The sequence below is a fragment of the Rhamphochromis sp. 'chilingali' genome (assembly GCF_963969265.1).
Source record: "Rhamphochromis sp. 'chilingali' genome assembly, chromosome: 8".
Taxonomy (NCBI): Eukaryota; Metazoa; Chordata; class Actinopteri; order Cichliformes; family Cichlidae; genus Rhamphochromis; species Rhamphochromis sp. 'chilingali'.
The window spans coordinates 33,458,947-33,475,070 of record NC_137935.1 but is presented as its reverse complement, the minus strand read 5'-3'; the positions used below and the strand labels follow the sequence as shown (position 1 = coordinate 33,475,070).

The following is a 16,124-nucleotide window of genomic DNA, read 5'->3' as shown; positions in this document are numbered from 1 at the left end:
CCTCTCCTCTCCTCTCCTCTTTGAAAAGCATCCTCTCTTTGAAGCCCGCGATGGGAAGAGGGAGCGATTAAAGCAGTCAGCAAGCAAATTAGCATGTCAAAAGGCCCTGAATCAATACCCCAGCTCTCTACCAACACAACCCTGCAGTCCTTTCACCCCCACCCCTCCACCCCCATGCATCTCTGCCATTCCCCCATTCCTCAGGCTGTTCCCCTTCTTCTCCCTCCTTTTTTCCTGCACACTCTCCCTCTTGCTCCTTTGCCCTTTTCTTTCTCCTTCGCTCACTTTTCAGATTTTCCTTACCCCCCCCCCCCCCCTAAAAAAAGCCCTGTTTTCTCCCCGAGCTGGCAGGCAGACGGAGAGAAGAGGTGGCGTTTGTGGAGGGAGATGGATGGATGTATAGGCAGAGAAAGGCCGACGGAGAGGGAGAAGTGGACAGCCATCAAGTGGGCATGGGTGAACTGTTTTGGAGATGGAGAGAGAGAGAGTGGTTATGAAAGAGAACGAGGGCCTCTGCCACCTTCTTTGTGCTGAAAGAGAGGCAGAGCGGACCTCACTCGCCAAGAACAGCAGAGGAGATCCGAGATGAGGAGACAGGGAGGGAGAAAAGGAGGCAAAAAACACGGGAGGGAGTGAAGTGGAAAGAGATTTAGTTCCAGTCTGGCAACCTTGCCTTTCTTTTTTTTTTTGCACTTCATCTGTCGGTTCACCATCGCACGGAAATCCCTTCGATCTGGGGCAGTGTGTTAGTGATCACCAGCGCAGACGGACGCGGAGTAAATGTGTGTGTGTCTGAACCGTTATCTGGCCCGTGTTTATTCAGTGCATCTGTCTCAGCAGGCGTATCACATGCTGTATCAGAAACTTCTATTAACATCCCGAATCGCAGTGCGCGATCTCTGCCTGCAGACAAAGCAGCTCAGCAGCCCCTCAGATGAACGGCCGGCTCTCCTTCAGTATCTGACAATGGGAGGCTGATTGCAAACACCTTGAAATGTTTTATCTCTCCCTCTCTCTTTCTCCTGCTGATTTCCAACTTAAGATCCCCCCCCCACCCCCCCTTCCCACCACACACACAATCCAGCACCATCCAATAGTATCTAGGTGGTCTTTTTCTTCTCTTTCGTCATCATCCTTTTTTTTCCTCAGAGGGCAAAGAGTTCAGTGGCCAAATCAAAGGCAGCTCCGTAGCAATCAGTTAGGGGTTATGACAAAAAGCCTTGCAATAAAGGGCGGCTGTGTAATCTGATGGGCCCTGAGACTGGATGCAGTGCCCATTCTAATGAGCCGAGATCCCCCTTTTCTAATCACAGCATAGGAGGAAGTGGCACAGTGCTTCATTCTCCCTGGAAAAACACACACACACACACTTAGAATGTGTGATTAGAATAAAAGACTACATGCAGATTGTTGCAAGGAAAACAGATTAAAGATGTGAAGTGGGAGGAAGTATTCTGGGCATCCAAAGCCTCCTTCATCTTAGACAATGGAAGATGAGTTTGGAGAGCCTAAACTGACATTACGCTCGCCTGCGTGTGAATCGGTGCTTCAGCGGAGGAGTCGGTGCATTAGGTTATGGCTTGTTTTTTGGTAATGAGAAAGCTTAAACAGAGAAGCTGGTTACAACTTACAGGTTGCATTTACAACACAGGCTTAAGTGCAGAAATTAAGACATGTAGGGCCAACAATAAATAGTAAAGTTTATTTTTTTTAAACTTAAAACATATGTTTGACTGCTTAAATTGACACTTCTAACAGAATTCAGCTCTAGCATGTTGATTTCCTGCCTGTTGGAACCATGAAGTAAATGTAAAACTGCTCTGACGAGTACCGCCTCTGTTCTAATAATGGTTGAAGCTCATATGTAGTGCCATATTTAGAGCTATCCACATTGCCACACCAATGGACCGTAGCTACATCTGTACTGTAGATGATGAACAAGGAGAGTATTCTCTTTGCCTTTACACTGCAGTCAGTCCCTGCAAGGTCTGCGGCTGAAAAATGAAGAAATACACAAGTGTCAAATGCTTGTAATGACACTCAAGGCTGGCTAAAAATGCAAGTCATTGTTGGAAGCTTCCCATGTTAGAATTCCCATCTTTACACTGCAAATGAACGTGTTTTCAACTCAGTACAAAAAACAAGAAGTCTTAAAGTTATGCCAGATTAATGGTGACGTAAGTAGCTGTGGCTGTGAGCTCTCTGCTAGACCTCACGTTCACTAGCTTGAATAACTGAACAGAATTGTTTTGCTGTTGGTGCTTTTTGGTGCATGTGTTGTAATAGTTATTATATGGGATACGGGATGATAACCAAAAACCATGTGGTTATTTGTGTAAACAGGCTGTCAGTGAAGTCAGATTTTTTTTTTTTTGTTAATGTGAGAAAATTTGGAATTTATATGTTTCAGTTAGCCAGTATCTGTGTCTGTCTGCCATCTTGTTGGGGTTTTCTCTGCATTTCTCTGTAGGTCTTTACCTTACAATATAGACCAAATATAGACCATTGACCAAATACAAAACTTTCAGATTGTTAGTCCACAAACCAGTCGGTCATGTCTACGTCTGTTATTTTTGTACAGTTGATGATTCCGGTGAAAAAACAGCCTACAACTACATTAGCCCATGTGCTGTATCCTCAAGGTCTGCAAAGCTCACTGTCTGTTAGCTGTAGCTTTATATTTCTATTCAATGTGTGACACCAGTTTCTCCAAGAAAAGCAAAGCTTTCTTTCTTACCTTTGTTAACACGTTTTTTGCCGTCTACAGTTTTGATTTCACCCCAGAATTTTGAGAACAGGTGGCTGACACATTGCTGAGATGGGTATGCACACAAATATGGCAACGTACATGTGTATCAAACACACCGTGGGCTTGCCTCTGAGGTGTAACCTCTGTGCAGGAGAGCTGAAATGTAATTTGGGGATGTGGAGCTCTTGCTGCGCCGGTGGACCCAAAGTTGCTGATCTCCAGCCAGAGGCTGAGGTATGTCCGTGGCAGGGCACATCTCTGGGATTAGAAACCTTGATCCTTCCTGATATCTAGTGAGTTTTCAAATACTGCTAGAAGGGGAAAGAAAAAAAAAGTAACGTGTTCCCTTGAAGACTTGTATCGCTGGAAGAAAAAAAGAGGAAGGGAGAGAAAGCGAGGCAGACAGATAGGATCAAGCTTAAGAGAAAAGACAGCGATTGAAATCAAACAAGGGCACCAAAAAGTGACTTTGTTTGACAGAAGGAATGTGTGTGTGTGTGTGTGTGTGTGTGTGTGTGTGTGTGTGTGTGTGTGTGTGTGTGTGTGTGTGTGTGTGTGTGTGTGTGTGTGTGTGTGTGAGACAATAAAAGAAAAAGCAAGATGAATTGATTCCTAGTGGCCTGATAAATGGCTGGAGATGTGAAAGGTGAAGTGGGGAGGGGGTATGGGTGGTGATCCCTCTTTGAACAAGCGTAGTGTAGTCATGTCATGACCTCTGGCAGCTGCGGTAGATATTACAGTCAATATCAGCTGTGTGTATTGTAGACTTGATTCACCTGATCTTGCACCGTTTTCATTGGGCCTACAGGGAGCATGAGTGAACTGACCCTTTAAAGAGTGCATTGAGTTGGAAAGACACCAGAGCTAACCTCCTCAATAAAAGCAGCTTCTGCTGTGTTTTTTTTTTTAAAAAGGAAAAAAATTTCAAACCAAAGCTATATGTCCTGATATGTTGTGTTTACATTAGTATTGGGTTTTAGTGTGCTGAAATCATAGACTGTATATAGTAACAGACAGACCAAGCCACCAGGGCATTTCTTCATTTTTGGATTCTGCTTTTTGAAACCTCAGCTTAAGCATTTCGGCTGCCACCATGTTGGGATTTTCTTTTAGAGCATTCTTCCATTGGCATCTATGGGCATTGGTTCAGCCTCAAGTGGCCACATTAGGAATTGCAGGTTTTGGCTTTACTCTTCTTGGCTTTACTTTTCAGGCCTGGAGGTTGGAGCTTGATTATTGACGGCATTAAGCGGGAGAATAAAGGAAGTTATGAGCGCTTTTCTTTGCTTTCACAATCAGCAAAGCTGATAAGTGCAGAACGTCAACTTAAGAGGTGATAAATCGCAACGATAAGAAGAGATAAGGAAAGGCAGAGAGAGCTGTAGATATGCTTGTGTTGGAAGAATGTAAAGAGTTAGAGGAATGTGAAAAACACGACACAGAAACTCGACCGCGGTGGTGCCCACACACTTACTTCAAAGCACGCTGTGCATTTTACCTCATATCCCTTTGTTTGCCCCCTCCAATATCATCCTTGTGCATGTGTGTCTGCTGTCACATCAAAGCTAAAGGCTAAAACACATTAGCAGAGTAACCTTGTCAGAGCAGCAGCCATTAACCCGAGGCTCCTGTTACAAACCCTGCACGCCCTTCACCCCACACACACCCTCTCCACTCTGCCCACAAGGCTAGGTTTAACTATTCTGGGGGTTAGGCAAGGTAGCGTATGCATCCAGCTGTTGGACACACATATACGCTGCCAGCTTAGGAGTGTACACACATCATGTCAAGGCATGCAGCATGAGCAGGAGTCAACACAGTTTCAAACTGGGGGGAGGCTCAGGATGGGAGGTGTCATTTCTATGATGGCAGTGACCTCGTTTCTGTTTCAAGAGGAGAGAGAGACAGAGAGAGGGGGAAAGTGGTCTGATGAGGCCTGAGTAACACCAGGTGAGGTCAAAGGGCAGGGCAGGGACAGTCGCGGTGGAGACCAGCAGGCCGTCACTGGGCTGACATGAGCTGTTGAAGAGCCAGTGACCCGGGACAGTTTTTATGTAACCTGTGTGTGTGTGTGTGTATGTGTGCACTCACACACACACACATCCAGAGCATCAAAAACGTGTCCCCCAGTGCAGAGACACAATGGCAGCGCAGCATTCCCAGGGCTACACACACACCTCATGTGCACACACATGCACAATAGAAGGTGTTTTGAGGCCCCAGACAGCCTGTCGTCTGGGAGCTACAAGTAGATTACCTAAACAAACAACCTAAAAATACCTCCCTTTTTCACCCATAAGTCGACCCTTTGCAACCTCTGCACCGAGCTGCTTCTGAGAAACCGTCAAGGTTGATGTTAAACTCGCCCCCGAGACCGCAGACAACGAAGCAATTTAAGTTTTTGCATGTGCGAGCTTAAGCGCTGACAGATGTGCGCGCACTTTCATTTGACAAACTGTACGTCCCGTGTGCGTGTGGTGGAGCGTGTTTGATTTACGACGGGGTCGTGGTGGAGTCATCTAAACTTACATGTAAGCTCGGTGTAAATATTTTACGTGGTGAATTTGTCACTGTGGAGTCGTTTTTAATGATCCAAGTGTAAGTCGGAGCCCTTTTTCTTCCGCTGTAACTAAAGATTAAATAAACCATGTGTTCCGTTTGAAAAGACAACTGAAATTAATGTTGAAAATCCACAGCTACAGGCAGTGGTTTAGCCATTCTGCTTTCATGTTTATCTGGATATCAGAATACATGTGATGGAGGTTAAGGTTTATTTTTGCTTTGAGCTATCTGCAGAAATGTAGCAATTACATCATATTTGAACAATTTTCCAGCTGCAATGTTTCCACCTGAGGTCACACACCTGTGGCAACCAGGCCAGAGAGGGCGGATTTATGGGCTTTTTTGGAAAAAAAACTTTAATTAATTTAATTTACGCTTTGTTTAATCTGGACATAAGATGTTTGAGTTTCCCAGCAAAAATGGACATGAGAGTGAACAGTGGTTCCAGAACAACACCCACAAGAAGACATATTAGTCTTACACACATACATAAAACAAACAGTGCTCATCCAAATCCACATCACCTTAAATTTATTTATTGAGACCAGCTGCTTAGAGTTAGTTTCTTTTGCAGCTGGTTCCACGCAGAGTTTGCAGATAGAAGGAACATTTAGAGATTATTATGTTAGTTAAAAACTACTCATATCTAGATCTTGAAGCACCTTTTAATAATTATTGAGGCTCTTCTTTCTGCAACAGAACAACAGAAATAGAAAAAAACACACGAAAGTTGACCCAACACAACAAAAGTGTTTTTAGGGTGACAAACCAACCAGAATGTAAGAAGCTAACAGGAAAAGGTTAATAGCAAACATGTAACTACAGTATTAGATGAATGATGCAATTAAAAAACACATTACCTTACATCTCCCTCACAGCGCCGGTGAATCCTCCAGCAGTTCGTCACATGTTTTGGTCTCTGTCGCTTCTGTCACAGCTGGTCTGTCACATTAATGTGTCCCCAGAAACACTTCTGTTTTTTTCTTTTTCTTTTGTTTATTATTTATTTTGTGCTTTTGCAACCTTTTTTCTATATGTTGGTGTTTTCTTATGTGTCATGGGCCACACTACTACCAAGAAGTTGTCATAGTTTTGTATTTTGTAATTAGTTTTTGGTTGTTTCATTTTGACTTTTTGCTTTTAATTTAGGCTAGTTTCAGTGAGTTACCAGAGTATTTTGGGGTTGTTGTTTTTTTTGGTTTATTGTTTGAAAATGTTTAGTTTTAGTTTAGTTTTTATTAGTTTCAGTCTTAGCTTTAGTCTTTATTAATTAATAATGTATGGGAGGGCATGTGTCAGAGGCAAGATTTAGGAAAATGATTCCAGGTATTAGAATAAAAACACTGAACCTTTTGAAAATAGCAGATTCACAGTCTTATAGTAATCCAAAGTCTCAATAAACACCACCATAAAGGCCTCAGCAGGCGGCTTTTAATATTGACTTATTTTTTTGGCAAAGTAGCAAACACTAGAAATCAGGATATTTTGTCTATGCTTTCATTTTATTTTAATAATTTTTTTTTAATTCACAAAATTGTTTCAGTTAGTTTTCCTGTTTTGGTGAAAGTCAAATTTTTCTTATTATTTTAAATAACCAGCTAACTAACAAAAATGATTTTTTCACATCTAGTTTTAGTTTTTAGTTTAGCTTTTGTTAATCGTGCTTCCCAGCCTCAGTGGTAATCAGCAGCAAGCAGTCAGTGCTACCCTGCAAGAGAAATAGCAACATCATCATACACATGCATTAATCACAAAGGCACATTTTTTGTTTGTTACTTGCATTAATCTTACCAAGTTCGCTTCGTAGTGTGTGATGTATATATTCAGCTGACGCATAGCTAGATTGTCCTTTGTTTAGCTGTCGTGATATTTTCTCCCATTTTGCGCAGAAAGCTCGTGATGTTGATGTATTTCCCAGTTTCAGAACGTATGTGTGACGTATTATGCACTGTGCAAGAAAAAATGGATATGCGAGTGAACAAGCTGTGCATTGAGCATGTGTCACCTTGAGTCTGTGCAGTGATTTGTTGTGTATTTGTACTGCAATGTCACAAGTGGTTTACACTTGTTTACAGAATTGGCTACGAGGCCCCATTGAGACCGCTTCCCTATCACTTCCTCTTCACCTATTCTTAGTGTGTGTTCTCCTCACACATACTCCCCTTTCCTGCCTCATTCTCCTTGACTCACCGCGAGCAGAATAGTTAAACTCCCCCAATTGTTTAGCAGCGTGTGCGCCCCTGCGAGTGTCCCCTCACACAACAACATTAGCATACCACCCCACCTCCCACACCTATCTACCTATTATTTATTTTTTTTGTCATAACTGAATTGAAATGCGGCTCTTTTCATTGTAAACAATGTCAGGAAAGTATGCTAAACACACACACATGCAGACACACACATATCCAACATGAGACACTAACCCCCCCCAGAGAACCTGAGGAAATTGGACCAAGACAATGCCATGATTGTGTTTGTTTACCTCCCCTGGTCCCTGCTGTGCTGCCTGTGCTTAACCTCCTTACACAAAGCCTGTTCAGCTGATATGTGCATCTTTGTGTGTATTTGCATGCATGCATGGCTCTGCAAAGTGAATCTGCATAGTCCAGAGGACGTTTGAAGGGCTTTTGTGTTCATACCTGAGGGTCTGCAGGTGCACAGAAGTTTGCATGCCTCTGTTTGTGTATGTTTCACTTGTCTTGTTTGCCTTGAATTATAGCCCATTACCCACCTGCTTTGTGAATCTCAGGTCACAAAAGGTCCTTAGTCAGTTGGCACGATGCCCGGCTTTGGGTGGTGCCACCCTTGCCGACCTGGCATGGGCGCAAATGTGGAATCTGAGTGGCTCCCACCTAACGCAGCCAAGTCAAATAGTGTTTCACCAGACAAAGATGGATCTGTTTGCCTGCACCTCTTCCTCATCTTTCCATCCTGTTGCTGTAGCTCTTCTCCATTCGTTTCAAAGTCCTAACAATTTCTGCTCTCTACCCTCCTCTCTTGAAGTCTTTTTTTTTTTTTTTGAAGTGCCTCATTCTTTTCCTTACATTTACTTTCAGGACTCTCATTCTTTAAGCAATTGTATTGTATGTTGTGAAGTTGGCTGGGTGGAATACTTTAGATTTCTGCGATATGACCATTGTACTAATATTCCTTCTTAAGGTGAACTTAGAGGAATTAGGGAGGAAGTTGGGGCCTACGTGTCAATAAGAACGCCGAGACCTTGGTCTACAGGAAGTCCTCAGAACAATATTGCAATTTCTTTTTACAATATGGCACCACACTGTGCTCTTAGCAAAAACGGCTTCATAATGAAGCAGGAAACTGTTCGTTAGTCTCTTGTATTATTTGAGCAGCAACCCCTTGGGATGAAAAATGAAGACAACATGTCACCACTTGAGCTTGGCTTCAAAAGTACCTCTGTTCACAACTGGTTTAGTTTCTTCGTTCATATCCACTATACATCGGGTTAACTGATGGATACCTCATTCAGTTAAATGCTACGAAAACCCTTCCTGTCTGACATATGCACACAGTGAGCTGCTGTTGGTTGCTAGGCCTAACCTGTGTGGTACAGTGTGGTACACGACCATCCAAGTGGTTTGTGCTTCAGTTCTAATAAACTTAATCGTATTTTATTAGTCTGTTATTTAGCACTGATTAGCAGACAAAAGCTAGCAGGAATTGGTAACTGAGCACTCCATGTGCTCCAAATTTCATCGCTTTTGGCTCCAAAAAAACCAAACTCACCAAGGCTTCACTGGTTTTGCGGAGTCCAAAACCAATAGGTGGCGTCACTGTGGCTGCGTCCATATTTCATATCCAGTCTGCGGTATAGTCTATATTTGGGTGAACAGTGCTGTCAAAGGTCTTTTACAGTGTCTGCAAAAATTCAGTACTGACTTGTGGAAACGCTGCAGGTTAGAACATTTCAGATCTGATGTTGAATTTGGATGAAAGGCCAAGGCATCAGCACGAGGGAACAGTTTGTTTTACGGGCGTAACCTCGGTTCTCGGAGCCTTCTTTTGTTATAATTCTCCTTTTTTACAACACGCTTTGCTCATCTGGTTCATTGGCCGGTGCTCCTATATGTCAGGTACAGACATTTTAATTAGGGCAGCGTCTTGGGTGGTTCTCGGGTGATGGATTGGTGTGGCTGAAAATACAGTTATAAATCATCTGGCCTTCGACAGACAAACCGCTGGCAACCCTCGCGCTTGCTGGCACCGGCCGCCGGTAGCGAAGCATCGGTGATTGTCAGCAAGGTTGGCTTGGGTCTTATTAACGTTGTTAGCCTCGATGGCTTTTGTTTGAAGCCTTCATTAACACCAGTGAGGATGTCGGCCCAGATGTCGCTCCCAGACTTTTTCACTTTTGCATCTTAAAGGATGCTACAGCTAATATAGGACCTTTTCCCCTGCCAGGTCAAGGTCAAGATGTGTGTCGAGTGTATGTCATCAATCATGGTGATCAGTTTCGGTGGCCGTGTGTCCCTCATCCATCACGCTGATGTGTTTCGCTGGCCGTGTGGCTCTGCGTCGCTGTCAGGGCTGGAGGTAATTAATAACCAGAGTGACAGAATTAATGAGTTAACCTGCTCCACTCTCCTGCTGTCCCAGTGACAGACGCTAACGGTCAGCAGCTAGTTAGCCCCGATAATATGCCACTGGCTCAGGTGTGTCGATATGGAGGCTATTTTGTTTTATACATTCATGTTCGTGTGGGGAATATACGTTCAGCTTGTGAGTGTATATTCCATAGCTAGGGGATAAAGAGAAACATTATTGGAATCGTAATCTTTTTTAGCAGGAGTCTCACCTGAGCAACTTGCCTTCCACAGAGAGGGTAAAAAAAGAGATTGAAAACACACAAAGGCAGGGGGATAAGGCAGAAAGGCAGTTTGAATAGAGATCGTTGGCTCCTCAAGGTGCAGGAGAAGGCGAGACTCTCCTTGCCCTCAGGTCCTGAAAGCCGATCGCTTGGTTTTTTGAAAGAGCGGCTTTGTGAGGATGCCTCCGACCGCTCCTCTGAAGAGCGCTCACTGTCTGTTATGACTAAAAAAGAGTGACCGAGTTTTCATCACCTATAGAAGATAAAGCACGGCTTTGAAAGCGGGGGGAAAGGCAGCAGTTTGAACTTAATTCTCCCTTTTTTTGATTACAAGAGAGGCAATTGTTCTGCCTGGGCAGGCCTGGTTATTGTGCGCCGTGCGCTGGGTGTTACATTCCCGGGGTTTTCGGATGCTTATTGTAGTGCAAGTTCGCTCTCATGCTTTCATTCCCTAGTGTATTGGTTACTTTGTTGTGTAGGCTGCAGAATAGCTTGCCTATCAGGCTTAGCATGCGGGTCACTCAAGGTGGGCTGCAGTAGGTGGGTGTGTGGGTAGATGTGGATTTATTTGGCGGCATCTATCGCTGTTCAAAGCCTGGTGTGTGGGTTGCTGCCACTCGGAGGAAAACTTAGCTGTGTTTTTTTGTAGTTGGCTCGCCTGTGGGTAGCTATCATTGTATCGTTAGCTTTTTCTGTGCTCCTATTTTTTACAGATGGACGCATCGATGGTCCCATTTCCCCCCCTCTCCATTAAACTAAATCAGCCAGCAGAGTCCCCGACTGCACAGACAAAACTACTCATTAACTCTTGCAACTCACTCCAGTCTCCTTTTCTCCAAACGGGCTTTAGCTCAGAGACAACAGGGATGGGGCAGGGGAAGGAGTGACAAAGAGGGAAAAAGACTAAAGCTAGAGAGGAGGATTGAATGAGTGAAAGAGCTGCTGGGGTAGAAAAGGGGAAGAATGTGATGTCCCCGGTCTATGAGGGATTCCATTTTTGCCTTTCTAGAATAGAACAGTAAGTCACCAGTCTCTTTGTCTGTCTTTGATCTCTCAGCTCAGGGATTTGGCACCTGACAAACCCCTCTCTGTCTCTGAAAGGAGGCTTGCTGAGAGAAAGCCTCTGAGAGCGGGAGACAGAAAGAGTAAAAAAAATTAAGGAAAAAAAGAGTTAGAGAGCATCGGGAGCGAAAAAAGAGACGTATAAAAAAGATGGTGTGGGGGGAAAAAATTGGGTTAGACTTTTGAGGGCTGCATGAGAGGATATGACGAGGGCGTCTCAGCTCAGATCCCATTAAAACTCAATACACATGTGTTCCTGTGCGCCTCTATTTGCGTCTGTATAGGTTTGCCACGGCTGGTCCGGACAGTGATAAATCCAGCAAGTCTTAAGGGAGATTCCTCTCTGAAGCCACGGTCTCTTGGACCACCCACTATTGTGGTCTCTTTCCTCTCACACACACACACGAAGGCTCCTAATAGGAAGCAAATTTCCCCCAGCTTTACTTGGATATCAACCTCTCTTTTCTTCCAGTTATTCCCTTTGCAGGGCAGTCGCTGCTATAAACAAGCCCTGATATGTTGACATCACATTTTCAAACACAAGTTCTGAAATCCTGAGTTTCAAACCACAGATGAAGATGCCAGAGCCTGTCTATGGCAAAACGGGGGGATTTGGAGTTCTGCAAAGAATTCTGGGACAGCCTGTGAGGGTCAGCTTGGGACAGCTTAATAATTGACGGGCAAAAAAAACCAAAAAACCTCATCAACCGTGCACAGTTTGAGGTAGGCTGCTCTTAGACTGTCTTTAGACTTTTAAGAGGCTCAGACCCAAAGGCTGTGAAGCATGGGACTCAATTAACTCTCCCACCAGCTTTTAGGATTCGGGGGTTGGGTGGGGGGCACCTTCTCAAACAGCTGCTTGACCCCGCTCTCAGCTCCGGACACTTTCCTGGTCAGCGCACATGTACAAACCCTGACTTTGTGTTTTGTCGACTGAAGCGGTCACAACCTCTCGAACAAAACCCACAAACCCTAGTGTCCTCCTGTTTCTAATGATGACACCGGGCGCTGAAAGATTCCTTTAGAGACAGGGAGATAAGACAAAGTACCCCCTTACTACTCTCCTCACTTTTTTTTTTTTGCTACTGTGAAGAAAAAGAAATGGAGGCTTCACGCACCCCTGCGGGCTACAGTCAATGAGGCCCTTAGCTTAGTGCTAGCGAGCAAAGCGACAGGGATTTAGAGCTGATTGAGGGAATGGGACTGGGCAAAGAATGGCTCAGCAGGTAGCAGCTAGCTTTGGCTCTGTTAACGCCACGCTATGCTAATCCAGCAGCTAGGGAGGAGAGTCTGCAGGCTAAATAGCCTGACTTTATTGCGCCTCCAAGACAGGGATTTCCCAGTATTTTAGAGGGTTTGTGGATTTCCTCTGCTGTTTGTGTGTGCGAGTGTGTCAGCCGGGTGGCGGAATTTGTGTTTTTGTTGGAAGACCCGGCTTCCCTCTTGGTGCGGTGAACGTGGACAGGCTCTGATTTGATTTCTGGTGTGGGTAACTCATGCAAAAGTTTGTTTATTCGACTATATGCAGGTTTCCTTGATGTATTTATGACTGTGGTGTTGAAATCCATATGCCTTTCAAAACGTACTTTGAGATCCGGGTTGTGCGTGAGCTTTTGAAGAAAAGGGGAGATTGCTTTACCCCTGCAGACTGTGAGTGTGTAATTATCTGACTTATATTGGGTATGAGTTTACCCATCTGTCTTCATTGGAGTTCTTTTTTTTAACACCATAACAATATAGACAGACACTCAAGTATTTCATTCTAACAAAACCCAAACCACAGCCCTCTGGCCTCCATACCATTTGTTGACCCACTGCCAAGCACACGGCTGCCTCACTGACTGACAGGTTATTCGGTCCAATCGGTGTTGCGACTGTCTGCGCCGCACCTTTCGGAGAATTGTTCTATTGTCCTCGTCTTTCTGGTTCAGCGCTCAGGGGCTGAAACGTAACCCTGCTAGGTTTCTCCGACCATTACAGAAATGGATAGAGGAAGGAGAAACTCCTTGAAAGACGAGCCCTCCAATCAAACTGTCACTCAAAGGAAAGGCGAGCAATGTCGCCAAAAGTAGGAAAAGTGTCACTTAGGTTACCATTTCAGGCTGTGAGGTGTGTGTGTGTGTGTGTGTGTTAGGCCCGGGCTCACAGCCTTGTGAGAGTGACAGAGCTCCCGGTGTGCCAAGTGTGGTGGCATTTGTTTGTTAAATGGTCTGAAATGCCATCGGCTCTGGTTTCATTGCAGCTCCACATCTTGCCAACAGAGCATAGCCTAAATTTGTGAGAGAGACAAGAGGTAGTTATTTGATCTTCTCCTTTTTTTTGGTCAGAGGAAATAGCACCCTTTCCTCCAGTTCTGTTGTTTCTGGTAATGGAACGCAGGCTGGTGAGAAAGGTGAAAAGAGAGAAAGCGCTGAAGTAGAAAAACGAAGACAAAGAGAGAGAGGAAGGGGGGGGGGGACTGGTGAAAGGAACAGGGGCCTCTCTGCAACATGTTGTTCTCTGTTGCTAATTGGGGGGAATTGGTCAAGCCCACACTGCTCTCTTCTTCTCTTCAGGGATAAAATACAGGTAAATTTCAAGTTCAGTGAGTAGGTAATAATCCTTATTACTGAAACTAGTGTTGAGGGACACGCTGGCGAGTCTACTGATTTAGCCTTTGGGAACAAGAGGCGATTTCTATGGGCTTTAAATGTATCCAAGTGATATCTAATAGTCCATTCGTCGTTTATGAATATATAGGTAAATCTGACATAATTTTTAAAAAGCTACACAGAGAGATGTTGCTGATGCTTTTAAGATTGCATTTCAGCAAATTCAATTCCTTTTTGGCACACACACTAAAAAAAAGATTCTTCATCCTCAATAAATGTGATGCAATAATTTTGAGTAAATTCCAACTAATATCTAAAATCAAATAATTAATCACTAAGGAAGATGTGCTTGGTGTAGACAAATCAAGGCCATTTCATTTGACTAGATTCCATTAGATGTTAGTTAAAATTTTACACTGTACTTATGTAACAAAATTACATGGAAAAGTGGCACGTAATTAAATTAGTTAAAGTCAGCATTTCATTATTCATCCAAAGCCTTTTCAAGTGTGATCAAAAACTACAAAGTAGCTACACAACCAGAAACCTTCCAGTTCTAAAAATCGTGACCACTGCCTTCAGATTCTCCACATTTGTTTCCAGTTTGCAGAGAGTACAAACCCCAGGCGACTGCATATATTAACTGTGGGTGTTTCTGCTGTGTTCACCCTCTTTGGTTTGGACTAAAATATCTCAGTAACTATTGGATGTCTTGCCATAGCATTTGCTGCAGTGTAATTGGTCCATTGCAGTCCATACAGTGGGTAAAGATTTTGTGGACTGTTGTAATAACTTTGGTGTTTCGCTGACTTTTAATCTTAATCTATATAATCAGATCTAAATTTTTGTTCCATACTTTGATTTGTGAGCAAAAACTCTTCAATGACATTCCAATGAGTTTTAGCTACAAATGCTGTGTCGAAGGACAGAAGCATACAGCTAAAACCACCACTAATTTATTAGTGGGCTGCTTGGGAACTACAGCCTCCCAGCTTCTTCCAGAACTTTCCCCTCTAGTACAAAAGCATTTGAGTCATAAACATGTATTTCATATTGTCCAGATTTGCAACCCTAACCCGACTTCCTCTCTGTGTTTTTGCTATCTTTCAGCTTGTAAGATTGGTTACTACCGTGCTCTGGCCACCGATGGCGCCTGTTCCAAGTGTCCTCTTCACAGTTACTCTGTCAGAGAAGGCTCCACCTCCTGTGCCTGCGACAAGGGATACTTCCGCTCCGAAACGGACCCGGCATCCATGCCCTGCACCCGTAAGTACACCCACATGTAGCATAACGATACACAGCACCCAGTTATGTTACCAGTAGGCCGTGACAGGCTGTGGTTTGCAGTGATTTTCTAAACAGCCAAAGATAGCTGTAACCAAACACTGTTTTGGAAAGGAACCCCGACACACACACTGAGATAGACCGCCTCCACCGAAACACGGGCATTGATTCTAAAACATGCATTGCCAGGCCCTCACACCCACACACACATGTACACGTACACGTATACACACACTGACAGATAATCATGCAAATTGTGCAAACATAAAAAAGGCGCATGTTGGTTTAATAGGCGTCTTTTGATCTCAGGTGGTACTTAGTCATCGGTCACAGTGACATAGAACTAATGAGGGTAAAAACCGCTGCATCCCAGATTCAGTCTTCCAGACGGTGAACAGGAATGAAACTGTTTGGGGGAGGTGATGAAAAAGGAAAACAAGGGCAAGACATATGTAAAATAAAGCAATGGGGACCAGGGGGATAAAGGGAAGAAAGCTAGAAGACAGCAATGAATCAAGCTAGAGGAAGGTGTTCAGTGGTAAATTCATCTGTGTGTGTCTTCACTTTCCTCCTTCCGGTTGTATGAGTGAACTGCTAGTGAATCTGGTCCTTCCAAGCCTACCCCACTAACTCACCACGTCTGTGATAACAAATATTGCCAACAATCCTGCTGCCTAATGATACCTCTTGCCTTTTTTTAGACCTCGTTCCCACTCTGAGTCACAGAACTGGGAGTTCATAGTGGCAGAAATGCACACAAACACGAAGAGAACAGGAAAAGCCACATAACACCCGAATCCCTGCACTCCCATCTTACGGGAAAATAATAAGATTGATACATTCGTTTGAGAGCCGTTTGTGTTATGAATGAGTAATTTTAGTGTCATGAAGTAATTTTAACAACGAAAACATCTGTTAAGGTGCTTAGCTCATAGTTGGCTCGCCTTTCTGTCAAGTTCCTGAGGAGTCATCACTCAGCAAATCAGCTCACTGAATCAGAGTGGATGAAGTACCCCCCCAGCCCTAATTATTTCCCTCTAGCATA

The 16,124-nt window shown here is 44.0% G+C and overlaps 1 protein-coding gene across 2 annotated transcripts in view; it reads left to right on the top strand.

Moving 5' to 3' along the window:
- epha4l (eph receptor A4, like) overlaps positions 1-16,124 on the top strand; it is a 62,448-nt gene that overhangs the window by 12,156 nt on the left and 34,168 nt on the right. For both annotated transcript variants that reach the window (XM_080888928.1, XM_080888927.1), the window contains exon 4: positions 14,906-15,061. In XM_080888928.1, coding sequence (XP_080745054.1) covers positions 14,906-15,061 — 156 coding nt within the window. The remainder of the gene's footprint in view (positions 1-14,905; positions 15,062-16,124) is intronic.